At 66.1% G+C, this 27,052-nt stretch overlaps 1 protein-coding gene and 1 non-coding gene across 2 annotated transcripts; both read right to left on the bottom strand.

Annotated features, from left to right (window-relative positions):
* Positions 1-65: 65 nt before the first annotated feature.
* Positions 66-27,052, bottom strand: DEUP1 (deuterosome assembly protein 1). The gene is made up of 12 exons (XM_037504632.2): positions 27,012-27,052; positions 25,160-25,230; positions 22,300-22,471; positions 21,658-21,753; positions 19,162-19,296; positions 18,384-18,497; positions 16,177-16,419; positions 12,310-12,452; positions 9,843-9,948; positions 4,709-4,902; positions 1,578-1,692; positions 66-233 (listed from the first exon to the last, which is right to left on the bottom strand). Exons 2-12 carry the CDS (start codon positions 25,186-25,188, stop codon positions 66-68), a joined length of 1,515 nt encoding a protein of 504 aa, XP_037360529.1. The 5' UTR covers positions 25,189-25,230; positions 27,012-27,052.
* LOC119242503 (U6 spliceosomal RNA) lies at positions 6,766-6,872 on the bottom strand. The gene has a single exon (XR_005124502.1). It is a non-coding gene; the product is annotated as a U6 spliceosomal RNA (small nuclear RNA).

Here is a 27,052-nt window from a genome sequence, read left to right as displayed (position 1 = left end):
TCCCCGGAGGCGGCGTCGGCCGCGCGGGGCGCGGGGGACAGACCGGCCGGGGTGGGGGTCCGGCCTCACGCGCGCCTGTGCTGCGCCCCCGCCCGCCCCCCGCCCGCGCGCCCCCAGCGCCGCTGCAGCTCGTCGATGTGCGCGGTCAGCAGCGTCTCCAGCTCCCGCGCCCGCCGCTCCTCGTCCAGCAGGAAGCGCCGCGCGGCCGGCGACGCCGCCATGTCCGGGGGCGACTGCGGAGAGGGACGGGGCCGTGAGCGGCCGGCCGGGCTTCTGCGCCCCGCGGCCGCCCACCCCAGGTTGCCGGGGCTCCCGCGCGTCGCGTCGGGGCCACGCAGGGGCGCCCCCAGGCCGCTGGCCGAGAGGCCCTAGGCGGCCAGCCGTGCGCACCTCCGCGGGGCTGCCCGTGGCCAGCGAGGCCGGGACCCCGGAGCCGGGGGCTCCACCGAAGCGGAGACTCCAGGGGAGCTGGGCAGGTGACCGGGAAAGGCCCAGGGCCGGCCTCCCAGGGCGGGAACCGCTGCTTGGGTCGGCAAGGCGGCCAGCAGGGGCCTCTGCGAGGCGGGGGCCAGTGAGTTCCTGCCCCCAAGCTCATCCCCCTCCTGGGCCCTCTGGTCCCGCCCGCTGAGCTGCGCCCGGAGCCCAAACCCTCTCCCAGCTCCCCACCGCCTGCTCCCAGCCGGCCCCTCTCCGCCCCGTCCATCCTGCAGCTGCCGCCCCTGGACACTGCGGTTCGTCTATTCGTGGCAGTCGCCAGTTGCCTCTTTTCGGTCATTTTTGAGCTCAGGCTCAGCACGCGGCCTCGGCCCTCATGACAACGGGGCCGCGTCGCCTCCTCACAGCACACGCGCCGCCCCGGCTCCTCTCCCACAGGCTGTCCGGGCCTGGAGGGAGCCGGCTGGTCAGAGCCGGATCCAGCACGCAGCTGCGCGGCCGGACATGCCTGGGTGCTCGGCCGCCGAGGAGCCCCCACCTCCGAGGTGCGCATCCCCGTGGCGGGGGCAGCGCGCAGGAGCACTGAGGAGGGGGGCGCCAAGGAAGGGGGTGCCGGGCTCCAGGCCGGGGAGCCCAGGAGGGACAGCGCAGGGCTCGGCAAGCCCCACCTGCGTGGCCCCGACAGGCGTTTGGAGCCTCAGGGTCCACGTGCCGTGACACAGGACTGGCCACGCCCGAGGCCCCGCAGCCCAAGCAGGGACACGGCCCAAGCAGGGGGCTCTTTCGTCCGCTTGACCCCGTGGGTTTGCTCTGTGTGGTCACTGGCGTGTTTCGCCGCGTGGACGTGGGGCGCTCCGGACGCCGCGGGCTCAGCAGCGATGGCTCCGAGCGCCTCCTGCAATGGCTGAAAGCTCCCTCGAGCTCTGCCCAAGCAGCAGCATCGCCGGGGCCCCCGTCCAGCGAGGGACACTGTGCAGAGACCACCTGGTGGCCCCGCGGGGGACAGCCCTCTCCTTCCTGGACAGGAGAGACCGCGGCCACTTGCCCCGGGGCCGAGAAGGGCCCGTCAGGCCGGTACACCTGGTCAGCGACGTGGCAAAGTGACGGCCCCCGAGGGGAGACCCCGACGGTCCCCAACTCACCAGGGGGAACATGTCCTCATCGCTCAGCAGCGGGCTGGCGGCCGCCTTGTGGGGGGCGGGCAGCAGGGGCAGCGGCGGGGTCCTGCTCCCACGATGCTCACAGTCCTGGCTGCACCTGCAAGAGAAGGAGGCGGTGGGGGGCCAAGGACCGTGCCCTCGTCTGCCCGCCGGGACTGCGCCCGGCCCGGATGGTCGTTTCCCAGATGAGTGCCACGATGCTGGAGAGGGGGAGACCCCCGCAGAGTGCTCCTGGAGAGGGGGAGACCCCCCCCGCAGAGTGCTCCGTGGCCAGCAGTCCTGCTCTCCAGCGCTCACCTTTTGTGTCTTTGTCATTTAAACAACAAGGAGGGGCCTCCCTGGGGGGCGCAGGGATAAGTCTCAGCGCTAGGAAGCCATCGCAGCCACTGCAGCGCTAGCTCCATCCCGGGCCAGGGAGCTCCCCGAGGGCGCAGCAGGCCCCGTCTCCCCGCTGCTCCCTCAGCGGTGGGTTCAGTGGATCCACCTGTTCTGCTCCCCACTCCATCTCTGGTGAATCCTCTCACCCCCACACCTCTGGCCTGCACCCCAGCTCTTGTAGCATAAATAAATAAATTTTAAAAAACAAACAACACGGAGTACGTGGAAGGGGCCCAGAACAGCCGACCTGCCCCGGAGGCCCCAACACACCCTCCTGCGGAGTCAGGGGCCCCCCACGCCTGGCCCCACCTGCTCCTTGGCCCCCACCCACTGTGGCCCCAGGCCCGGTTTCTGCGACTCCAACTTCCTCACGTTGGTGAAAGGGTTGTTACGAGAGCTGAGCCCTAGGGCTCGGCACCCACAGGAGGGGCTGGGCGTGAAGAGGCAGGTAGAAGGCGGGACTGAATAAAACAGCGAAATATCCATCCTGGTAACTGATACCCAAGTGAGTGACAAAGCAAAGAAACAAGCTAATTTAAGGTACACCAGCACCTCAAAAATTTACGCAAAAGGGTGCTCGCTTCGGCAGCACATATACTAAAAAATTTACGCAAAAGGTCCTAACGGTGGGGCTGTGGGGACTGGTAAACATTTTTCTGAACATTAGCTCTTGAAAATAAAAAAGGGTTTTAATTTAATCAAAATCATCTTGTCAAAGGCCATGAAAATGAGTCCCTTCAATTTAGAATTCTTCTTCTTTTACTAACAATTAAATCTCCCGGCGGTACTGGCGAAGCGCCCTTAGCACCGTTCATGTTCTAGCGTCACACCGTTAACAGAAATCACGGGGTTCCCGGATGCAGGGGACACCCTCGCGCTGCTGGCTGTGCAAACGCCTTCTGAGCCGCACGTGCCAGAGGCCGGGCCAGCCACTCCGGGGCGGCGCCAGCCCGGGACACCGCAACAGCGCACGTGGGTGGACACCCGGCCTCCGGGCTGGGACACTCGGCCTCCGGCCGAGACGGAGCAGCGAGCTGCGCTGAGGGACCTGCGCTGAGGGACGGTGCCTCCTGGCGCACCCGGGACGCTGGGGTCGGGCCACCCGCCGCCTCTGTGAGGGCCCTGCCCCCCGCCGCCGGGCCCTCCTCCTGTGGGGGGCGTCGCCGGTACCCGGGGCCCAGCAGGGGAAGAAGATCGTTTCCGCAGTGACTGTACAACAGCGTCTGTAGCCGCCACACAGAGACCTGGGGCAGTCCCGTCCTAAATCCTCTAAGCAGTACCTCCACTATGCGTTCCGCTTCGGATGGGCAGCTCTGTGGGGTGAAGTACTTGCATGTATTTGGTAATAACCCTTTTACTGTAAGGCGGATAAAACGCAGAGCGCGGAAGAGAAGCTGCGCTGCGGAGCCGGGCTGGACGGCAGCGTCTTCACCTCTGGCCACCCCCAGCTGCGCTGTCGGAGGGGCCGGCCCCGCCCTGCCTGCTCTGCCCGCGCCAGCCCGGCTGGGGACCGGGTCCTCGGGCTGCGGGCCTGCCCCAGACCCGCCAGCTGCTGACCCTAGCCTGACCGCCAGGGCTCCCCGGGGCCTGGCCTGGCATCCGGGCCGCGCTTTGTTTTCAGCCACGGTCGGGGACTGTGTCCCCGGGAGGGAGGGCCCTTCGGGGCAGTGGTTAGGACAAAGCCAGGAGTCTGAGCTCCTATTAGACCCCACAGGTGGGTGCCCCAGGCCTCAGGCATCCTGTGAGGAGCAGGCACTGCTGCTGCGCCAAGGGCAACCCGAGCTGTCCCAGGAAGGGCAGGTCCAGGCACAGTCCAGCCGCCAGGACAGCCTGGAGCTGCTGAGAGGTGCTGGCACTGGGACAGACACCGCCCATCGGCCAATAAGGCCAGAGTGATGCGGCGGGACGGCTCCCCACGGAACCCTGTGTTTGATGTGGAACTGCTTTCTCCTCGACCCCGCACAGAGACCCGGTTACTCTCACCCCTATTTGTCAGTGGGGCCTGGAGGGCTGCGTGTCAGGCAGATTTCCCGAGTTTGTAAATACGTCGTTCCCTGAAGACAGTGTCTGCGGCTTTCGTGGAAACGATTCTGAGACTCGCAGCCAGAGCTGTGCAGGGGCCGGGCCTGGGTCGGCCGGCGCGTCCCTCAGCCCCACTGAGCCGGCCCCGCACACCGGCCCCCCGGGGCCCGCAGGGAGCGCCAGCCCCCGGGGCCCTGAGAAACCCCTAGAGAAGACACATTCTGCTTCGCCAGGCAAAGTTGGGACAGCAGCGAGGGGCCTCCAGGGACAGTTTCGATCCCACCAGGACTTCATCAATGGTGAATAAATCAGCCTCAACTTGTGGCTCAAACATTCACTTAAACCGGGAGCCAGGAGGGCGTGCATGGGCAGGCGGCACAGACTCTCACTCCCACACATTGCCCTTGCTCTCAGAGGGGCCCCCCAGACCCCCAACCCGTGAGCCCGGTGCTGAGCTGGGGTGACCCCGACGGCCGCCTGGCCGCATCCCCCAGGCACCTGACGGCACAGCCGCCTGTAGGCCTGTATCTCCCGGCCAGGCACAGGGCCAGGCCTCAGCCCACCCCTGGGCGCCCTCGGCCTCCGAGGAGCCGCGTGACCGGACGCCATGAGGCCCTCGGCAGCCCGAGCCTCCCGCGGAAGCTGTGTGCGGACACGCGCGGTCACTGCGCTCCTCTGGCCATATGACTGCACCCCCAGGAGGGCCCGCGCACCTGTCCTCGCAGGGCCCCGGCCTCTCGCGGCTTCTGCAGGTGCAGCGCCCCGCTCCCGCGCAGGCGTCCCGGCCGGCCCAGGGTGGCCCCGTGGCATGCAGCCTCGCCAGGTCGCTGCGGAGCTGCTGGTTCTCGCGCTCCAGCGTGTTGATGGACGTGTGCCTCGAGTACCCGCGGGGGGCGAGGTCCGTGCTCTGGGGAACAAAAGGCGGTCACGGTCACGGTCACGGTCACGGAGACGCCGCTCTCGCCTGCAGCCGCCCGCCCTCTGCCCCAGGGCCTCCTCGCCCCATGGTGATGGAACTGGGGTTAACGTACAGCTTGGTTTTAAAATAGTTTTTCGATTCAAATAAATTGAATCACAATAGAAAATGACACATCGCCCCGCACTGCCGGGTGATGGGAAAGACCCAGGCGGCGCCTGTGTGAGGGCTGGCCCTGGGGGCTGGACGGCCCGTCACCGGGGGAACGGTCGACCGTGGACAGAGCCCGGCCTGGGCCCTCAGCCCCGCGCGCCTTCGGGACAGAGAGAGACGCGCGCGAGCCGCAGAGCGAGGGGGCAGCGCAGGAGCGAAGGCTTCAGCGCTGTTTGAACTATAGTCGGGAGAAGTTGCCAAGGAGGGTCGACGCTGTCCACGAAGCTTTAAAAAATGGGCACATTCATTCTCACGTGGAAACTGGGGGGAGCTGGAAACGCCTTTACACAGCCCTTCTGCCCGACGCAGCCTAATGGCCGCGCTTCAGGGGCCGCTGCGCGGCCGCACCCCGCGGGGTCCCGCAAGCTTCCTGCCCAGCTGAGCGTTCTGTCTGCACGCTGTGCTGTTGGCGTCGAAGCTGATACCTCTGGAGAGATACACAGATGATTATTAAATATTCACCTGCTGGTTTTATTTACGTGCTTCTGTTTGATACGCTACAGAAGCTCACAGGCTCTGGAGGGGCTCGCTGCTGAACGACGGGCCGCGCAGGCTGGGCGGGCCCCCGGGCGCACGGACGGGCCTGGCGCGAGAGGAAGGCGGAGGCCGAGGGGGCCGAGGCCGGGGACAGGCGCGGCGAGGGCGGGTCCTCGGCGGCTCGTCCTTCGGAAGAACGTTCCCCCCGGGCAGGTCCACTTGAAACGGTCATGAAAAAGATTCAGAATTTTACTCCTGAAAAGACACTGACTGGTCAAAATCCATCGCTGTCGGTGGTGCTGCGGCCTCCAGCACAGCTTGACTCCGGCGTCTGCACGCCCTGAGGTTTCATCGGCGACCCCCGCTCAGCGCGGGCCGAAGGGGCCAGAGAGCCGTGGTGTCCACAGACCGGCCCCCGGCGCCAGGCGCAGCAGCAGCCGAGGCGTGGCCCAGAGCCCGGGGTGTGCGCGGAAGCAGCGTCCGGCGTCCTTGGCGACCCTGGGCCCTCTTCCTTGTTTCTCCTGAGGACTCCCCAGCAATCTCAGGCTGTCGTCCGCATCGTCATCCCCGTTTCTCATGTGGAGACATTCGCTGCGTCGGTTACTCCTGTGCTGCTGACGCGCCTCCTCTCAGTTTGTTTCCTACGCCCCCGCCCCCCCCAGTTTAGGGTTCTGCAGGTGTCACCCGCCGTGCGTGTTCCCGTGTGGTGGTCACCCACGCAGGAAGCTTGAAGTGGCAAAGCCCCAGGTGTGACGTGGCCGCGGGGCAGGACGGCTGAGGTGCCCCGTCAGGCTCTCTCGGCCGCTCACTTTCTTTTTTTTTTTTTTTTTTGCTAGATTTCATTTTCAAAATTTCAAATCTTTCCAACTCTTTTATTTTTTGCACCAAAAAAGGAATCAATACTTTTCATGCCACTCTTGTCAACTTTAGCCAAAGCCTTCTGAGCTGCAGTCATTTTGCTATTTTTCTTTTCAGTCTTCAAATCTTTAGTGTTAAGCTTAGTGTAATCTTCTTTTGCTTCTACGGGCTCATGTGATTACTTTACTTTCTTTGATGGAGGGGCTGACAATGGAGGTGGAGTTTCTGGAAGTTTTAAATATTTAGATAAATCATCACTTAATTCTTTAGGGATGTAATCAGGTATCAGGCCATGGGCATAACGAAAAAAATATGGAACGCTTCACGAACTTGCGTGTCATCCTTGCGCAGGGGCCATGCTAATCTTCTCTGTATCGTTCCAATTTTAGTATATGTGCTGCCGAAGCAAACACTCGGCCGCTCACTTTCTCTGTCAAACATTCGGGACGTCCCAGGTCAGCGCGAGGGATGCCGGGTCCTCAGGACAGCGGTGATCCTGCGCCTCCCCCGCCCATGCCAGCTCCACTTGCCACTTGTGTTTTATTCCAGGCCGGTCATTACCGGACACATCGCAGTGTTAGCAGCAGGCCGGAGCAGCACTGCCCTCAGGCGACCTCGCTGCCGGTGCTCGGTCGGCTCTCGCACGTCCCGAAGCTTGGCTGGAGCCCCTGGGGGCTGCCTTCCTCCCCGTCCAGCTGCCCAGTCTCTTCTGCCCAACTGGGCACAAGGTCTCCCTCTCCCTAGTCTCAGGCCCGTTTCTGCACGAAGTGCGTCCGGCAGAGACTCGCTCTGTGCACGATAAAGCAGGCTCGTCTGGCCAAACGTCTGGAGACGACCAAAAAGGCGAGAACAAAGGCCCTCGCGAGCCAGCCCGCAGGTGACCGGCCAGCCGCGGGCATCCCCCGTGGGCACCCGCCCGCCCCCCAGCCTGAGGTGCCCTTCTCCCCAGAGGCGACCTTGGGGCCCGCAGCCCCGGGCAGTCCGGCAGCCGCCCCGGGCCGGGGCTGAGCTCCCAAGTGGTCGGGGAAGGGCAGAGGAGGCGTCCCCCGCGGCTCGAGCAGCCCAGGCCTGGCCGCTGCTCCTCCCGCCCACTGCGGCCACGGGGTCGCCAGGAAGGATGAAGGGTGTGCGTGGCCAGCGGCCATTTTCAAGGGCCTAAGTAATCCCGTGAAGGGGGAGTGAGGAGTGGCCAGGACGGCTGCAACGAGCCTCGAGGAGCAGGGCAGGCAGCCCCAGAGAGCCCCAGGCAGCCGGAGGCCGAGGACGGGAGGGGCCCTGGCCCGGTGCCCCACACGCTCAGGGCGCCCATCTCCCGGCTGCAGGGCGAGGCTCTCCGCGGAGCTGCGGGAGGTGGGGCACGCGCCGGCGCACCTGCTGCCAGGGGGACGTCCTCTCGACCGCGTCCTGCTCCGCCCGGAGCTCCCTCTCCAGCAGGGCGGCCCTCCTCGCCACGGCCGCGATGGTCAGCTCCTTCTGCCGCAGCTCCGCCGTCAGGGCCGAGATCTCGCTGCGCATCCGCTCCTGCTCGGAGCCGGGGGGCGCGCCCTGCGGGGTGGGCCGGCTTCTCGCCTGCGGGCCGGAGAGGGTCGTGGAGCGCGGCCCTTCCCGCCCCGGCCGTGCTGACCCGCGACTGCCCAACTCGCCAGGACTGACTTTCCTGCCGACTCAAGGTTTCACTTCTCGCTGCTCTTCCCAGCGTATGCAAACTGCCGCCTGCTCCCCGCGCTATTTGATAGCCACCGTGTGGGGATGGGGGGTGTTTTAACGCCCCAGCTCTACCAGGTGTAGCTGGGACTCAGGCTCCCCGCCTGGACCACACCGGTGACGGGGCCACACCCGGGCCACTCCTGCCGCGCGTCCCTCGGTGGTTAAGGCCGGCAGGAGGGCGCCTTCCTCTCACGCCGATCGCGGGTGCCTGGGGAGTGCAGAGACCGGCCGCACCCCCACCCTGTGATGGGCCCCCACCCATGAGCCCAGGGTGTGGGACGAGCACCTCCCCAGGCATTGTCTGGGAGGACACACGGTGGACACACAGTGGACAGGCTCAGCAGCTCGCCCAGGGCTACCTGACGCTGCAGACTAGACACACCACAGGGACACTGGGCGGGGCCAGCTCATCTTGGGCCGAGTGGCCGCTCTCTGACTTGTGGTCAGCTTCAGACCTGAGCAGCCCAGGACAGCTCTGCGAAGGCCCGATGGGAGAAACCGCCTCCTCGCCAAAGCCTTCCAGAGGCCACATCACCCCACGGTGGTGACCCCGCGTGTCCTGACTGGTGTGTCCTGGCTGCACCGCCAGCGTCTGGCCGCAGGGGCTGGACTCGGCTCCCAAGCCGTGAGGCCGGCCGCTGCTCTGCCCGGGAACAGGGGCCGCATGGCTATGTTGGCGCCCCCAGCCGTGCACACCGCAGGCGGGAGCGGGAGCTGCAGGCCCACTGTGCACTCACGGGGGCGACGCCCTGTGAGTGCCATGACTGTGAGCCACGGACGGGAGAACCGGCCGCTGCCCCACAAGCCTCAGAGTCACCTCCACTGCCAGCCACTGTGCCAGAGTTGGCTCGGCCAGCGGGTCTCCGGCCTCGGAGTGTCTCACCCCACGGCGTCGACTCCATGCACTGCTCTGAGCCGAAGGCCAGAGGGAGAGACGCAGCTGTGGGGCCTTGGGGGAGACGCGTTTACTGGAGGGAGGGAGGTGCCCCCTTTGCAGAAGCACCAGAGCCGTGGGGGCCCTGGTGGCACGGGCCGGCCTTGTTGGCTCTGGCAGAGCACGTGGCCCAGCCGGGACCTCCAGAGGAGAGGGCAGTGACCATGGAGGGGGCCAGCATGGCCCGGGCCTGCCCTGCGCCAGGTGGGCCCGGCTCTCGGCGCGCGACAGGCACAGTGCTGCGGGTTAACCGAAGGGCAGGGCAGGGGTGCCAGGCGACCGCCTTGCGTGCGACCTCCCGTGCCGGTTGCGGGCTGTGCATCCTTTGGGGAAAACTACCCAACTCCTCTGGGCCTGACGCCACGCACAACAGCACCTGCCTGTGGAAAGGTTGTGGGGAACGAGCGAGCTGGGCCGGCTGCGCCCTCACGGCTGCCCCCGCACGTGGTAGGGCAGCGAAGCGCAGCTGCTCCGTCAGCTCATCAGCCCTCCCCAGGCCCAGGGAGCCGGGACGGAGGGCCCGGGCTGTGCTCGCGGCGGCTGGCTCTGGCGCCCTCACTCGGCCCCGGAGCTGCAGCGACAGGACCCCAGGTGCGCCTGCAGCGTGGCTCGGGAGGAGCAGAGCCGGCGCCCGGCCGGGCATTACCGCGGAGAACACACGGAGGGAGAGAAGGGGTGAGGGTAGATTTTGCCCCCACTCTGCGTGCAGAGCCCCCGGGGGTGAAGCCCGTGTGTCTCATACCTTGCTCAGCTCCTTGTCACGATCGGGCTGATCTGGGGTCACTGGAAAAAGCTCTTGGCTCTTCCTTTCTGGGTCTTTAACAGAATGTGAACAACATGGGTCAAGCCTAAAATTAAAACAAGTAAAAATGAAGCTTAACTTGATCACAGCCGTGACTGCACTGCTGGTTCAGAGCAGCGCGGCTGCAGGGAGAGGTCGTTGCTTTGTTGGAAACGTCTCTAGTGACAGAAATTTCAAGTCCTAATGTGTGCGGCTCCCCCCAAGGACATGCTCGACCGAGTGGCAGCCGTGGCAGTGACAGCAAAGCGCGGGGCAGCAGTGGCGCCGGCTCCCAGCGACAGGCCGGGGCGGGCGCGGGGGAGGGGAGAGCGCGGCCTCGAAAGAAACAGCTTGGGCCTGGCTGGCCGGTGTGTCGTGGAGAGGAGCCGCGTCAGGAGTCGGAGGAGAAACCAGCTGCCGCTCAAGGACCCGGGGGCCCTGACGGCCCGGCCGGCGCGCACGGGCAGCTGGGCTTCGGCCGCTCAAACAGGCGGGATGTGAGTGAGAGGGAAGAGGCGGGCGTGCGAGTCCGGCCCCCACAGGAGGCGCGGGGGGTGGTGCCACGTTCCCCTGGGCAGGTCAGCGGCACGCAGGCCCCAACACAGCGCAGGCCCCCGCTTCGCTGCCCCCGGGCTGGGCTGTGCCAGCCAGGGACGCCTCAGGGTCCGAGGGACTTTGCACAGGTCACAAAAGCCAAAGCAGACCCAGCTCGGCAGTGGCAGATGACACACGTGTCCAGCACGCCACGGAGGGTCTCCTGGGCGGGGCAGCCCTCGGCGCTGTCTACACTGCGGCTTTCTCCTGCTTCTCAATCACACGTGACTGTGGAAGCAGGCTTCCCGCGCGGGGCTGCCCGGGGAGGCGCGTCTGCGCTGTGAGCGCGGCCCTGACCCCCGGGGCTCCCGGGAGACGGCGCGTCAGAGTTCCCAGCCCCGTTCCCTGCTCGGTGACACACGGCGAGGGGTTGTTCCCTGTCCTGCTAAACACGATTTCAAGATCAGCTGAAGTTCTTCTTGTGTCTCTGACTTGGAAGCGCTGGAAAGTGCGGTTTCCTCTCTCCAGCACCTCGAGCCACGCCGGGAGTGGGAGGCTGGCCGGCCTCCACGGCCTCTGGCCTGTGAACCCGCAGGGTGGCGAGTGTACGGACCATGTGGCCGGCTCACGCTGGGCACAGCAGCTGGGGCCGCTCAAACAGCCTCCTGGACCCACTGGCCCAGGCGTTTCCGGCACTGAAGGACGAGAAGGCCACTGAGCGAGGAGGCCAGAGGGGACCTGGCCTCACGGGGAGGCGCCGCGTGCTCGCCCGTGGCTCCTCCTGGTGCCACCGTACAGAGACCGGATGGGAGAAGACACAGCCCTTTCCCACGGACCAGATGCCCAGCGGCTGCCCGGAGCATGGAGGCGGGAGGCCGAGACCTTGTGTCCTCAGGAAGCCGGACTGAGGCCGCCCCCGAGACCAGAGAGGAGACGTCCGGGGTCATGGCAGCGCTGCCAGGAGGCGGGAGGGGGGCCGCACTCAGGCGGCAGCTGCACTGGCCAGCCCGCGGCAGCAAGACCACGGACAGGGTGCAGCTGTGGGGCAGGGGCACTGGAGCTTGGGTGTGGGCCCCGCAAGCACCCGAACCCCTCACAGCCCCATGGCCGGGTGGCTGGCCCCTCCAGGCCGTGCCTTCCCGGTGGAAGAGCCTCCTGCCCTCAGGCAGCGCCCAGGCCTCGGGGGAGCTGCCCCAGGAGGCCGCACGGTGACCCAACCTGGTGCTGCTGCTGGGCCCGCTGCTGGGGTCGCTTCTGGATTTGCATTTGCTTTTAAGTGCAGACCTCGAAGAAACACTAGCGAGTCCCGCATGGAAGAAATAATCATCGGCTTCAAGGAGCGCAGCCACGTTTCAGTAGCGCTCCTCGCCCCTCAGGGACAGTCACACACACCGGAACATCGCCGGGCGGTGGACAGCCCCCGTCACCCCCGCGTCAGCGTCCAGTCAGCCTCGGCCGTGCCCCCGGGAGTGAGAGTGTCCGTCCGATTTGAAAAGAGGAAACAAAATCTGCTCCACTCGGAAGCCTCGCTGGGGCACACAAGGCGGGAGCGCAGGGGCGGGAACAGCCTTTGCAGCACAGAGTGGGCAGCAGCCTGACAGGCCGGGCAGGGCGCAAGCGGCAGCAGGTCCCTCCTGCAGCGACCCAAGCAGAGGGCCCAGCCCCGAGGGCGCCTCTGACTCCCCGCGACAGGCGGTGTGACTCTGAGGTGCTGCGACCGTCTGAGGCAGAGAGAGGACCTCGAAGACAGCGTCACTGATTTCACGGTCAACACCTAGTGTCACCCAACAGTTGCCGTCGCATTAAAGCAGAGAGATCCCTGGTCCAGCTGAAATGTCAACTCAGAAGACGCCCTGGAGGGCCCGGGGCGGCTCTGGGCCGCGCCACGTCCTACCTGCGGTCTCCCTGCGCGCTCCGCAGCTCCCCCGCGGTGAGTAGCTCCTCGTGCAGGCGCGCGCGCTCGGCCTCTGCGGCTCTCAGGAGCTCGTCCCGGGCCTGCAACTCGCTCTTCACCTCCGAGAGCCCCGCTTCCATGGCCTGGGGAGACACTGAGCTGTGGTGCGGGCCGGACGCCCCCGACTCAGCCTCCTTCCCGCGATCACTTCCTCAGCCGGAGTCCCGGTGCGTGGGGTGGGCCAGGCACCGAGGACGCAGGCCCAGCCTGTGCCAGCGGCAAAGGGCATCTGTGGCCCCCGCTGAGCGAGCTGGCCCTGTGCTGCGTGGGGCTGAAGGAGGGACGCGTAAGGCGTGAGCGATATACCCACTCACGAACCCGGTTACCACAGGCAAGCCCCAGCTTAGCGGGGGCCTAGCTGAGGTCCGCCTCATTCCAAGCTGGCCAACAAAGTGAGCCCCAAGCCCCAGCGCCCCACTGCCCGGCCGCGCCCGGACAAGCAGGCGTGGCCTCCGAGGGCCCTGCTGCCCGGTCCTCTCAGCAGACGGCGCGTGTGGGCCGCGGGCAGGGCGGGGCTGCCTCTCGGGGAGGGGGAGCCGGCAGGATGGCAGGGCTCCTGGGGCTGTCTGGCTCGGGCTCGTGGCTCCAAGCCGCACTGCTCTGCTCGGGCCTGTGGTTCCGGCCGGCTCGCCCCTGGACTAAGTGCGGCTTCTGTCGAGGCCCTGGGGCTGCTGCTTCCTGCTGCTGACTGACCTTTAGTTGCATGGCCGGGAGGCGTCTGTTGGCCTCCTCATGGGGAAAGCACATTTAGTCACCTCTGCTGGACCATCGCGAATAACCTGCCTCGAAACTAATGTGCAAGTTTTCACGTGGACGTGTTTTCTCACCATTCATTCATATCCCAGAATTCACAGAGCCTGGACAGACGACCCTGCAGACAGTGCAGGACGCCTGAGTTCCCAGCTTTCCGCACTGTTTCCCGGGGCGCCCGGAGGCTCAGGGACAGAGCCTCTCCCAGCTCGTGGGGCCGAGGAGCTGGCTGACCAGGAGTCAGCGCAGACAGAGCCAAACTGGAGGCTCGGTAGACTTGCCTGGCCACAGTCCCTGCTTCAAACAGTGGGGGCTTTCAGACGAGGTTCCAATTTAAAAATAAACAAAATACAAACGAAACAATAAACCAGCGAGTAGAAACAACTTGGTGTGAAGCCTCCCGCTGCTCCCCGGGGCTGGCCCAGGGGGTGACCGCCCGGCTGTGTGCAGGAGGGTGGGCCTGGCCTCACCAGGGAGGGAGACGGCACCACGGCTGGGACTCGAGGCACAGAAGCGGCGTCACTGTGACCAGAGGTAATGAAATTCTGTTAACCGTGGTACTCGCAGAGCCCATCTGTCTGCTGCTACTACAAAAGACCAGTGACATTTGTCAACATTAAGGGAACACATGGCCACCTAGCGACAAAGGTGTGCAAATTTCTGCTAAAAGCTAAACTTTTCAGAATAGAAATAATAATGATTTATCACTTTTTTCTAACACACGAGAATACACAGAAGAAGCCCCAGAGAGTGGAGGCACAAGGAAACCGAAGGCTTTGCTGGGAGTGATGAATTTCAAGGGTTGTCAACTTAGGCCAGCGTCCTTGGAAGCCAGCGTTGATAATACTGAGTTGACATGTGAATTAGTGAATCTATTCAACTTAGATGTAGTTTTTAAATTGACATGTTGTTGCATAAAAGTCAACTCAATTATTTGTCGTGCGGATGCAAATACTCGGAAGACGACCCGTCGGTCCTTGATGCGTCCAGCAGGTATGAGAACAACAAACCAACCTCCGCTTGTCTGAAACAACGTGGGCACATGAGTCCACGACGCGGCTCTACGTTATGAATCTAGACACGGAACAGGCACATCCGATGAACACTGAACAGCCACACTGATATGTGCCCTAAGTACGAAGACACATCGGACTTTGAAGACTTCTGAGGAGAGAAAGGTAAAATATCGCAATACATTTACACCGATGACGTGTTGAAATGGGATCTTGGCCACACCCCGCACTGAATGAAATACAGATTCCTGACATAAAATACAGCCCTGATGCGCCTTCACCCACTTCTTCTAACTTCTCTTAATGCGGCCGCTGACATCATTTAAACTGATCTGTGTCCTGGACTCCGTTTCTGTTGGGCGGTGCCCCTCGATGACCCGTTAACAAGTAAACAACAAATAAGGTCAGGTTTTCTGCTTAGCTGGTAGAAAAAAACGCACATGCCTGCCAGAACGCGCAAAACAGAGCTAAGGAATCTCTGGTGAGAAATATGAGAAAAGTGACACTTCAAGGTTGGCCCTGGGCCTCTACGAGCCTCTGGCCGGTGACTCTCCGTCATGGGCCTGTCCCGTCCGGGGGCACCTGCGGCGGCCACACCCCGTCCTGTTGGGAAGGCGGCGCGAGGCAGGCCAGGAGCAGCCCCAGAGCAGCCCCGACAAGGCAGGCCACGCTGCGGGCTATGCATCAGCTGAGCGTCCACACACAGCTCAGGCCTGCGGACCCTGCGGACAGTGTCTCCCTCTAGGCGACGCCGGGACGCGATCAGGCACACCGACACGCGCAGACGTGGGCACGCCCACGTGGACATGGGGCTGTACTCAGCCAAGCAGCCCAGGGCTCTCCTCGGGGTGCCCGTGGGCCTGGAGGCTGTGGGGACGCTGGCGGGAGCCGGGGTGCATCCCAGGGGCCAGGCTGCCCCTACACCCCCACCCCATGCCGCCCTCAGATGGGGGCACCGCGCAGAGCCCCCAGTGCAGGAGACAGTGGAGAGCGGTGGAGCCGTTCCTCGGTGAGGGAGGCGAACTCGTCCTGGATGTGCACAGCCTCGCCCCACCAAGCTCTCTTAACCAGGCCCTCCCCTCTACCCCTGAGAGGATGGAAGACAGAACTCGAGGAGGACGGAAAGGCCGCTCAAGGGAAGGGCCGCTCTGGGGAGAGAAATGGCTCCTCTGGAACGTGGGGACACAGGGGCTCCGACGGGGGGTCCTGGAGGGTACGCCCACACAGTCCAGTGCACGGTCCCGCCCGGAGCCTGAGTATACCCTCGCCATCTGTCTGACGCTGACCCCACGCTCCACCCCACAGGCCCAGCGTCTCCGCCTCAGCCCACGGCCGACCCACCTGCAGCCCGCAAGCCTGCAGGCCAGCAGGGGAGACCCCTGACCCAACCCCGGGACGCCCAAGTGGCAGGAGACCTGGCTGCAGCCGCCCAGAGGAGGGGGTGGGCCGCGGCCGAGGCGGGGGCGAGACCTGGGCCCAGGCACCGGGCAGCGGACACGCAGCAACTGGCATCTGCAGGCAGAAGAGGAGCCGCAGGCCTCGCAGGGAGGGGCACGGAGAACACGCGTGTGTGAGGAGCTGCTAACCACGGCACTGCTGGCTGCCCTGTGGCGTTCTCGGGGGTCACACGTAGAGACAAATGAAGATTGTTGGGGTGGGGGAAATAAGATTCATGGTCGGCAAAGCCATGAATTCCCTCTACCAACTCCAAGTTTCCTGAAAAGCCCCTGAGGCCGCTGCCTGGTAAACACTACTGTGCGGTGAACAGGAGGTCTCGGGGCGTCCAGTGCCCCCAGCGGGCATCTGTCCAGCCCCCAGGCCCTGGAGCCAGGGGCCCTGGCTGCTCACGCCTCCCATCCCGACAGCAGGCCAGCGCCCTGGTGGGCTGGAGCGTCCACGGGGCTGCCGGGCTCAGTGACCAAGTGAGGCCCCCGCTGAGGAGCACAGCTCACGACAGGACCCCGGCTCTCCGGCCCGCCTGCCGCCCCCGGCCCCGCCCTGCCCGCCGGGAGGGAGACGGCCTCACGGGCCTCACCGGCCTCACCTGGCACTGTCTCTGGTACAGTCTCAGCTCTTGCAGGAGCTTCTGGTTTTCATCTTGCAGTTTATTCCTGCTCAGCGCCATCTCGCTCACGGCCGACTTCAACTTCTCGATGATGAAGTCGTCTCTCGCGCTGGCGTCCCCGCCGGGGTCGGCCTCCCAGGCCAAGCGCGGGAGCGCGGGGCTGCCGGCCAGCACACCCTGCTCGCTGCCACACAGCTCCGTCTGGTAACTTTGTGCCTGTTTCTGGGAAATACGAAAATCGTGTCCGTCAACGAGCGTATCGCGCTTCAGTCACACGAGATTCCAGAGTGGTGGAAAAGAATTAGGGAAAAATCCTGATGTTCGCATATCACGAAACTCTGCCTTTATAGCTCGGTCTGTGTTTATTCTGAAACCTCAATTTCAAATGGCACGAGAGAAAACATTTGTCTAACCACAGAGCAAAGATACAGAGCAGGGGAGGCTTATGCAGCAATAAAGAAAATTCAGACGCTATACTGAGAGGAAAATTACGGATTCAGTTCATACTAGACAGCCGGGAACCCGTGTGACCAAAAAACGAAAATTAAATAAAAATAACTGGACTGCAAAATAAAGTTCTCAGCACCAATAACCGGGGCTGATAACGGCTCTTGTGCAAAACCTTCAAAACTCCAAGGAAAAACGGGCAACCGTCATGACCAGGCAGCTCACAGAGAGGAGAGAGGCCGTGGGTGGGGTTCACCAGCACCTGGTGGGAAGCAGCTGCCAGCGATTATTAAAAATCAGAATGGGGGATCCTGGGGGCGCAGGGGGCAAGTCCCAGCACTGTGAAGCTGTCGTCAGCCTCTGCAGCACGGGTTCGATCCCCAGCCAGGGAGCAACCCACAGGGCACAGCAGACTCCTGTCTCCCCGCTGCTCCCCTCAGCAGTGTCCTTCGGTCCTTCTGCCTGCTCTGCTCCCTGCTCTGGCTCTGGCGGATTCTCTCACCCTCCCGCGCTTCTGACTGTACTCAGTGCTTGTATAAATAAATAAATAAATCTTTTTGGGGGAAGATTTATTTATTTGTTTGTTTGTTTATACAAGCACTGGGTACACTCAGAAGCGCGGGAGGGTGAGAGAATTCACCAGAGCCAGAGCGGGGAGCAGAGCAGGCAGAAGGACCGAAGGACACTGCTGAGGGGAGCAGCGGGCGGCAGGAGAGGTCTGCGCGCCCTGTGGGACCCTCCTCCGGTGGCCGGGGAGCAGCCGGGGATCGAACCGGTGCTGCAGAGGCTGCGGGCAGCTTCCCAGCCCAGCGCTCAACCGCTGCGCCACCGGGGAGGCCCAAATAAATAAATCTTAAAAAAAAACAAAAACAAAAACAAAAAAACAACAGAAGGGACATGCCATGGACTCGCGGTCACACCCTGACTGCTCCTCTGACAGGAGGAGGCTGTGAGCCAAAGGACCCTTGCGGTGACTCTGGGGACACCCAGAGGCTGGGCCCAGGCCGTGACCGCCCGGACACTCTGAGCAGACGTGAGTAGGTTTGCGCAGTGAGACTTATCCAGGATGTGGAGGTAAGTGAAAAATAAAACTTTGAAAGGGAAAAGTGTGCACTTCTGCACGAACATGTATTTGCGTTTGGGCAAACGAAGGGCGAGCGTGGGGGCTGGTGGGCAGGGGCGGGCAGGGCGGGCAGGGGCGGGCGAGGCCACCGCCCACAGGGGCTCACTTTGTGGTGCTGGCGGCATCCAATGTGCGTGACGCGCGTAATCCAGCGACTTAGCGGAAGAGAAACGACGTAACAAGCCCCGTCAGGTCTCGCACCCTCGCCACGGCCTGGGGCTCTGACAACTGGCCCCCGCGCCCCAGGCTCCCCTGGGGCCCTTGTCCGGGTCACTTGCACTGCGCGGACCCACTGTCCTCGTCACGGACCCGCAGCCCCCAGCCCTGCCTCTCCCCAGCTGCAGATAGAGTGGGGTCACCCTCACGCCCCCGTCACCCTCTAAAGGGCCTGAACTCTCCCACCACCTGGAAGCCACGGCCCTGGAGGGCAGGGCTGGGCCCTCGGGTCTGCACAGACGTGACCGCGCGGCCAGCACAGTGTGGACAGCCCCTTCCCGGCCACGGCCCCTGGGGCCGCGCCCGTCCTGTCCGTCCCCCCTCAGCCCTTCTGTCTCGGAAACAAGGCGGCGAGCGGCAAGGGCGTTGCTCGGGCGGGCGGCTCTGGCAGGGCCAGTACCTGGAATTGGTCGCACTTCTCGGAGAGCACCTTCTGCTGAGCGTCCACAGACACCAGGTGAGTCTGGTAGAGAATCTCCTGCTTGTCCCACTCCCTGGACTTTGCTCTAAATTCCTGTAAAAAGACAAAGCGGAGGGACACGTGTCCGCTGGAGAAGCGAGGCTGAACTGAGCGGGTTTCGGAGGGAAAGCCCCGGAGGAGCTGTCAGCTGAGGGGGGTGAGCGTGAAATGCACGGGGCAGGCGGGGGGCGGGGGTAGGGCACGGGCCTGGGCACAGCCCAGAGACCCCGGCTCTGCTGGCGGCTGGGAGTCTGCGCCCGCAGCGTCACGGCTGCAGACACTGGCGAGGCCGGCGGGAGAGCACGGGTGGGACACGCTGAGGGGGGCTGCGCCGGCCCAGGCCCGGGGCGGCCACGGGGATGCCCGAGGTGGGGAAGCAGCAGCTGCCCCCAAGGCTGGAGAGTCGGCCAGAGCCGAGCGCGGTGACCAGCGAGACTCTCCGGCGACCCTGCGCCTCCCGCGTCTCCCTGGAAGGCAGCTGGGCCGTGCAGCCCGGCGGGGGGCCCGAGCGTCAAGCAGGCGCCCGGAGGCTTGGCGGCGCCTCGCCTGACCCGCCCCGGCGGCCGGTCCCGGGGCCTGTGCCGGCCTCCGGCAGCGCTGACGGGCACGTGCGTGCAGGTCGCCGCGGGCTTCACCACCGAGCGCCCACGGGAGGGCGGCCCAGGGGCCACCCCGGGCCGGGCCAGCCTTGCGCGGGAGAGGACAGGGCCTGGCTCACCTCTAACTTCTGGTTCAAGTCGCTCGGGTCAAAGGGCATCTCGTCCCTGAGGGGCGGCGCTGCTTTCCTTCGGAACCTATTTTGTTTCATCTGGTGCAGCCTCAGCTTCTCAAAGCTACTGGTCAGCTTGGAAAACTGTAAGTGGAGACGACGCCGACATTTCACTGCTGGCGTCACAGCGACCACCCGCCGCTCCCGCCCCGCGCCGCTCCCGGGACACCGGAGTCGTGTTGAGAAACCTGGACAGCCCCGATCGCGGAGACAGAACCGGCTGCTCTAAGCAAGCCCCGCGCTGCGTGCGCCTCGGCGGGGGGCCCACGGGGGCAGGTGGGGGGGCGTGCGCTGCACCGGACTCCCCCAGGGCGCCCACGGCGCCGTCCTCACGCCCGCAGCACGGCCGCCGCGCACGCGCACTTGACGCAGAGTCGCCGGTGGCCACCGAGTTAATGTCAGTGATCCCCGCAGTGACCGCCTCGGGCCGGATGCAAGAAACTGGACTTGACTTAAAAGACGCAAAAACCAGAGCGTGTGTACTGAGATGGGCGAGTCTAAACTTAAGTGTCACAACTGCCTGGCCCTTCTCCTCACCAACAGTCACTTTATCACTTGGGTCTCTGTATTTTCCCGTCTCTCGTCCAGGAGCAGAGCCTGCCACGGTCTCTGCCGCCTCAGAGCCTCGCGCGGCTCCCGGCTGAGGCCGGGGTTTCTGGACGCGCAGCGCGAGGGGGACAGACACTCTGTCCTCCCAGAAGCAGACGCGGCAAACAAAAGTACGCTTTGGTCTAGACGTGGGGAAGGGCAGGAAACCTCCTCTCCTCAAAAGGGAGCCGACTCCACAGGGCGGTGTTGCTCCGGCGGAGCTGTCAGGTGAGCGAGGCTCGTGCTCGGGGGCTCTGGTCCGGGCCAGGGTCTCGCAGAGGCGGCGGCGGGCGGGCTGCCCTGCCTCGCGGCCGTGGGTGTCAGACGGGAGACGGTGGCTGCCCAGCAGGTCCAGTGTGCAGGGGGCGGGTATTCTCTTGGCGTTAGAGGGCAGGTTGGTGTGAGAAGGGGAAAGAACGAGCCTGGAGGCAGCAGAGCCCCGGCTGCTCTTCCTCCCCCTCTGTCTGCCGGCCCCTCCTGGCCAGGGGGAGGGGGCGCAGCCCAGACGTCGGCCTCGCGGGAGCGTGTCCAGGGCCGGCCAGGCCCGGGGAGCGCCGGGCCTGAGCGTACACACCCAGAGGGCCACTGCCGGGGTGCCTGGGAAAGGCTGCTGGCCAGGCCGACCGGCCTTCTTAGCGCCGCGGCACCCAGAGCCTGAGCCGGCCCCCACGAGCACGCCCGCCGCGCGGCCTCCGTGAAGACCGCTGGGCCATCAGAGCCGCCGGCCACAGAGACGAGGGCTCGCGGGTAAGAAGCTCGCGTGGCAGGTGACTTCCCAGCACAGGAAACAAGCCCCAAACTTTTCATCAACAGAAAAATCAAAACCTAGATAGCGGGACTCGTCGCGAAGCCCCTGAGCGTGTTACATGTGATTTGGAGCTGGAGCTTGACTTGTCTCTAGATTTCTGCATTTTCCAACCTGATTCCAGGCTGTGATCTCTTTGTTCATACTGAAACATTACAGTGATTTCATATTTATGTTCTTATTTTAGAGCTTTATCTTTATAGAAAAAACAAGGTTGATCAAGCGTGTGAAGCCTGGAGTCTCGCTGGGGAAAACCACGGAGGCTTTGCCACCTCGTGGCAGCCACTTAAATCGCAGGGAAGACGTGACGATCGAAGCGCTGGTTGGGAGTCACACACCCCTGGTGAGGTTCAGCGGCTCCTGCGCTTCGGGATCCCCGGTAGTGCGGATCCCCCCCCAGAGGCTCTCAGGAAGGAACACCCTCCCTGGGAACTGCCAACTGTCCCATCGGCTCTGAAATCCTTGCATTCCCTGAAAACTTCGCTGTGAAGTAAGGTAAAAATAAGCAGTTTTGCGCCGTCAATTAGCTACTTCGTCACATCAAACATGCATAGATTTTGTCATAGGACAAGGACGTGGCCGTCAGGGGACAACCACTACCGAAGGCGGGTCTTGTGGTCCACGCAGTTCGCCATGAGCGGCCCCTGGATGGACAGAGACCTGCCGGCCGGTGCCCACAGCGGAGAGACCCAGAGCCGCGACCTACCAGGGGACGCGCGACCTGCGGGGACCCGGGCTTTGCTTGTGTCGGAAACAACTCGTTGAACAGAAGTGACGTGACCTCCCAGGTCAGAACAGGAATCAAACCGTGATATTAACTGGCGACAGCTGAGCGGCAACCACAAATCAGAGACGTGGGTGGGGGGGAGACAAGCACAAGGGACTGTGGGGACGGTCATGGGTGACCTGGTGGTGGGAATTTTACGGGGAACCCCCCTGACAGGAGACGCACATGCGCATACGTGTACAAAAGTGAACAATGATGTAAAACACACACACACACACACACACACATCTGTGTATACAAAAGAAGCCGGGGCCAGTCTCCTTACTTGGGCCTTCAGGGCCTGGAGCTGGCCTTCATAGTTCTGAGTCATCGCTAGGTTGCACTTCTCCAGACTGTCCAGCTTCTGTCGGAGCAGCCCCACCTGCATCGGGAATAAAATTAACTTTTGCTTCTCAGTTTTGCTGATAAAGTCGAGCGACGTGCAACAGGAAGCACAGCTCACACGGAGCCGCACCAGCGCACGGAGAACGACGGTCTGCAGTTCCCAGGACAGCTCCTGGTGGCCAACCGCGAGGAGCCAGCCCCACCCCCGGGGATCGGCCCCCCACCCCCGCCCCCACCCCCAAGACCGGCCTCAGGGGGCCATGGAATGACTGTGCTGCCTTGACTGGGAACTAACATGTTAAAAAGAAAAACAAAAACGCCTCGAGTAGTTCCTCAGGGTTCGGGTCACACAACTTGTTTAAAAGAGAAGGCGTGGCCCCTGCTGGCATGGCCCCTGCTGGCATGGCCCCTGCTGGCGTGGCCCCTGCTGGCGTGGCCCCTGCTGGCATGGCCCTCACAGGCCAGGGGTGAACAGCCTCGCATGCCAGCTGTGAGCCCCTGCAGGGGAGCACCTTGGGCAGCACACGCTGGCGCTGGTGCAGGTCCTGGGCCCCGGGGGACCGGCGGGGCGCGTGGCCCGTACCTCCTGCCCTTTCTGGTCCAGACACGTCTGCGCGTTGGCCAGCTCCTGGTCCCGCAGGTCGAGGCGGGTCTCCAGGGCCCGCATCTTCCTCTCCCAGTCCAGCTTCTTGTTGCTCACCATGATGTCGATCTGCTCCATCAGCTCCTGGAGCTCCGCCTCGCAGGGGGATGCCCTGGCCGCCGCGGCAGAGGAGACATTTGGACGGGGTCAAGTGCCTGGGCCAGGCGCGCCCTCCCGCCCCCACAGCTTGGGCGCGATTTCCTCACGCTGGGCCGGTGCTCAGACGGGGCGGGTGCTGAAAGCGCCAGGTTTCATTCTTTTCATTGAAACTAAAAGCTCATTTCAGAGCTAACGGGTGCGGCCTCTTGTTCTTAGATGGGGTCTAAGAACGCCGGGTGTGAGCGAGGGGGCGTCTGGACAGCAACTGGCTCTCTCTGGCCACAGGCTTTGCTCAGACCAGGCAGCCCTGGGACAAAACCAGTCTGGCCGCTGCGTCTGCAGGAAGGCCCCCAGGAGGCCCCCAGGAGATGAGGAAAAGCAGCCAACAAGCACAGAAATGAAGGACTTTTTAAGGGTGGGTTCATGCCGGGGGAAGCGTTAATTCTGAAAATGGCAGAGCTTGGCGTGAGGCTGGCCGCTTTCCAGGTGAGCACACACCGGCTGTCGTCGGGGCGGGAGGGGCAGGCCCCGGGGCAGGCCCCACTCCAGCACCGCCCGGCTCGGGGTGCAGCAGGGCTGGGCCAGCCTGGCTGGTCCCTTGGGAAGGAATCGGACCCGCAGGCGGGGCCGCGCCAGGCAAGGCCTGAGGCAGCGACTCCCGGGCCTGAGAGGGTCGCTGTGCTCGAAAGCAGGTGCTGGGCGACAACTGCAGCCAGGAGCCGGCGGGGGGACAGTCGGGTGCTCCCAGGGCACCCAACCTTCACACAGGCGGGCAGTCGGGGGGGTTGTCCCAGGCCCGGGGCCACACGCAGGGGCGGAGCGAGAGAAGTGGCTCAGGGAGTGCCCGGCAGTGGTGACGGGGGCGGGGCGGGGCGGGATCTGTTCCTCCACTGAGCTTCACCCCGTCAGAGTCGGGGCCGACTGACCGTCACTTAGTATTTTGGGGGGAAAAAACAGGAAGCCTGAGAGGTGCAGGTGCAGGGCCGCAGGGCTGGGGAGAGAAAGCGGCTGGACCCGGGGCAGCTGTGGCCCCACCCGCCCGTCCCGCAGGCCGCGCTTGCGCCGGGACCGGCACACATGGGCTCCACCGCGCAGGCGAGAGGCGGGCACCAGGCCCCAAATTCAGTTTCCTGAACTAAAATGCCAGAGGCCCCCCGAACGGTCCGAGGCCCCCGACTGGCCGGCCGGCGGCCACTCGCGGTGGGGGTGTTCCGGGCACTGGCAGCAAGGCCGTGCTTGCGGGTCCGGATGTCGCTCAGAGGAGCCGACGCGCCGCGCACAGGACAAGCTCCACAGGCGCTCCGAGCCCGACGCCCCGTGCGGACCGGCACCGCCCGCTGCTAAGAGCAGCCCGGGGGGCCCGTGGCAGAACCTGCAGCTTTGGGAGGGTCCGACAAGAAGGGGGAGGGCGGGAGGCCCGGGGCAGGCCGCAGACGAGGTGCCTCAGGAGGAAGGGGGGCTGCGGGGTGATCGCGGGCATTTTGCTCCCGGCCCTGAACCTACTGAAACAAAGCTGACAAGCTGAGGTGTTGCTTTTCACCTACAGGGACAAAGTGCCGGCTGCTGGCCCCGAGAAGCGGCAGACTAGCCCTCCCTGGGGAAGCGCTGGCAGCTGAGTCCACCCTCCAGGCCTGGCCTTGCAAGAGGGGGTCCCTGCGCGCCGCTCCCCCAGCCTGAGGACCGCGAGCCGCCCAGCGCGAAGCCCTGCCCCGCTGCAGCGCCCTGGCCCCGCAGCTCCTCACGTGCCACTGCGCCCCGCTCAGACCCGCTCCGATGGGCGCCAGCGGGGCGATGGTGGCACCACCAGGCCTGTCGCGTGCACCTGCTCCCACAGGGAAGCGGCGCGTCCCAGGCCCAGGGCTCGCAATGTGGGAGTCGCCGGCTGGGATCATGGAGCCCAGAGCTGCAGCCACCGTCAGGGCCTGGGGGCCATGCCAGGAGCAGCCGTGTGCGCGCCTCTGCCCCCACCTGCCCTCTGGCAGCAGCGGGTACTCCCTGGCCCCGGGGGGCGGGGGCGGATCCGGTGGAGCACGCAGAGAGCCGCCCCGCTGGCCTCACGAGGGGTCTTCCTGGGCGTCGTCAGCGCCCAAGACCCGACGGTGAGTCGAGGACTGAGCAGAAAACAGTGCCCGACTGCAGGTGGGCACCGTGGCAGCCCTTGGCACGCCAGCCTCCCAGCTCGGCCGCGCCCAAGGCCCGAGGGTCGGCGATGGGACAGTCTGTGGTGCTGGTGACCGGAGGGGGTGGGGGTTGTGCCAAGGAGGAGCCCTTGTCCTTCCCCTGGGCGCCTCTGCCCTGTTGCTGGTCCCCGCCGGAGCCGTGGACTCCGGCCTCAGCAAGCGCAGGCACTGAGGGGGAGCGGCCGGCCTGCTGCCTGCAGGCGGAGCCCTGGGGGCTGGTGTGGGCCGGTCACCCCAAAGCACCAGAAACACCCAAAGCCAGGAGTAGGGGTTTGCAGGGCAGATTCGGGGGCGTGAGTGGGGCTGGCACTGGCGGCCACTTGGGTTTCCCTCCTCCCCAGACAACTGGCGCTGCCCCCGCTAGCGCTGAATCTGTTGTGTTTTGTCTGGTTCCCCACCGCGTCTCTGGGGACTCCCCCCACCTCTGGCCTGCACCCCAGCTCTTAGATGCACCGACGAATGCAAAATAAACCTTAGAAAATAAAGCGTCAAGGGACAGGCGGCAGGCGGGCGGCACTCACCCCGGCGGGCCGCAGGCGGGGCCGTCCATGCGGGCAGCGGCTCAGGCTCACAGGCCTTTCCTCTCCTCCTGCTGGGAGGGGTCTGGGTCAGCCTGCGGGGCCAGGAACGGTCCCCCCAGAGCCCCGGCAGGAGCCCGAGCCCGAGGGGTGAAGCGCTTGGTCAGGCAGCACGCGGGGGTCACCACGGCCGCCCGCCCTGGGCGACAGGAGGGGCTCAGGGGAGCCGGTGGGGCCTGGTCCTGCGGCCCCTCCTGCCCAGGGGAGCCGCAGGGGGCTGCGCCCTCCTCCCGGCCCCACGGGCTCAGCGGAGCGAGGCCCTCGTCCCTTCTGGGTTGAGTGAGCACAGCAGCAGATTTAGGGCAAAAAATAGGAATCTTGGGCCTCCTGGCGGCGCAAGGGGTGAAGATGCAGCCCGTGAAGCGAAGTTCCATCCCGGGCGGGAGCTGCCCCGGCCCAGCAGACCCTCCGGTCTCCCCGCGGCCCCCCAGGGGGGTTCACTCCAGCCGCCTGCTCTGCGCCCCCCTGTCTCTGGGGAGCCCCCTCGCCCCCGCCTCGGGCCTGCGCCCCGGCTCCTGTGGCATAAGTGGGTGAGTCTTTAAGGAAACAGAAATCTTGGGGCCCGGACACGATCGGGCGCCTCCTCCAGGGCTCCGCGCACCCTCGTGACAAAGAGGGGTTCGGCGCCCCGCTGAGGTCAGACCCCTTCCCGCGACAAAGCCCTCGGGGGACGCGGCCCCGGCTTCAGGCCCGCCCCGCGCCCCGCGCCCCGCGGGCGGGAGCCCCAGGACGCGAGCCCCGCAGGGAGTGGGGGGCGGGGGGCGCCAGCGCTCCAGGGGGCGCCGCGGGGCTCCCTTGACGTCGGGACGCCAGAGCCCCCGCCGCGCCCCGCAGCTGGGGGGCGCCGCGGTCTCCGCTGGGGGGCGGGGGGCGGTGCTCTCCCCGGGGGCCCGCGCCCCCCGCCCCGCGCCCCCCGCCCCGCGCCCGGTCACCTGCGCCGCCGCCGCTGCCCGCGAGGCCCCGGGCGGATCCGAGCCCCGCGCCCGGCGGTTGGGGACGCGCGGCGGCGCCGCCTGTTGCCGGGGGGACGCGCCCCGCCCGCCCCCGCGCCCCGCCCGCCCCCCGCGCCCCCGCGCCCCGCCCGGCGCCCCGCCCCGCCCCGCTCCGCGCCCCGCCCGCCCCCGCGCCCCGCCCGGCGCCCCGCCCCGCGCCCGCCCCCGCCCGCCCCCGCGCCCCGCCCCGCCCCGCCCCGCCCCCGCCCGCCCCCCGCGCCCCGCCCGGCGCCCCGCCCCCCCGCCCGCTCCGCCCCGCGCCCCGCCCCGCCCGCCCCCCGCGCCCCGCCCCGCCCCGCGCCCCGCCCCGCCCGACCCCCGCGCCCCGCCCGCACCCCGCGCCCCGCCCGCCCCCCGCGCCCCGCCCGGCGCCCCGCCCCGCGCCCGCCCCCCGCCCGCCCCCCGCGCCCCCCGCGCCCCGCCCCGCCCCGCCCCGCCCCCGCGCCCCGCCCGGCGCCCCGCCCCCCCGCCCCGCTCCGCCCCGCGCCCCGCCCCGCCCGCCCCCGCGCCCCGCCCCGCCCCCCGCGCCCCGCCCCGCCCGACCCCCGCGCCCCGCCCGACCCCCGCGCCCCGCCCGCACCCCGCGCCCCGCCCGCCCCCCGCGCCCCCCCCGCACCCCGCGCCCCGCCCGCCCCCCACGCCCCCCGCGCCCCGCCCGGACCCCCGCGCCCCGCCGCCCGGACCCCCCGCCGCCGGCGCAGAAACGGGGGTGGGGCCCCCACCGGGCCGGGTCTCCAGCGCCGCCCTGGGGGCCGGGGAACCCCACGCCGGGTCACCCCCACCCCTGCGCCGCCCGCGCCTACCGGGACCCGAGACCCGCGGCGGGGGCAGCGAAGTGGGCCGA

The sequence above is a fragment of the Talpa occidentalis genome, unplaced genomic scaffold (genome assembly GCF_014898055.3).
Source record: "Talpa occidentalis isolate TD23 unplaced genomic scaffold, MPIMG_talOcc4v2.1 talOcc4.12, whole genome shotgun sequence".
Classification (NCBI taxonomy): Eukaryota; Metazoa; Chordata; class Mammalia; order Eulipotyphla; family Talpidae; genus Talpa; species Talpa occidentalis.
This window is presented reverse-complemented; position numbering and strand designations above follow the sequence as displayed.

What these genes read in the sequence shown, in the direction of transcription:
- DEUP1 (XM_037504632.2), bottom strand. Translation starts at nt 25,188, where the DNA reads ATGGACGGCCCCGCCTGCGGCCCGCCGGG. An exon ending in GTGACAAGGAGCTGAGCAAG is followed by an intron (nt 4,903 to 9,842) that starts GTATGAGACACA and finishes TTTGTTCCCCAG; the next exon opens with AGCACGGACCTCGCCCCCCG. An exon ending in ATGAGGACATGTTCCCCCTG is followed by an intron (nt 234 to 1,577) that starts GTGAGTTGGGGA and finishes CCCTCTCCGCAG; the next exon opens with TCGCCCCCGGACATGGCGGC.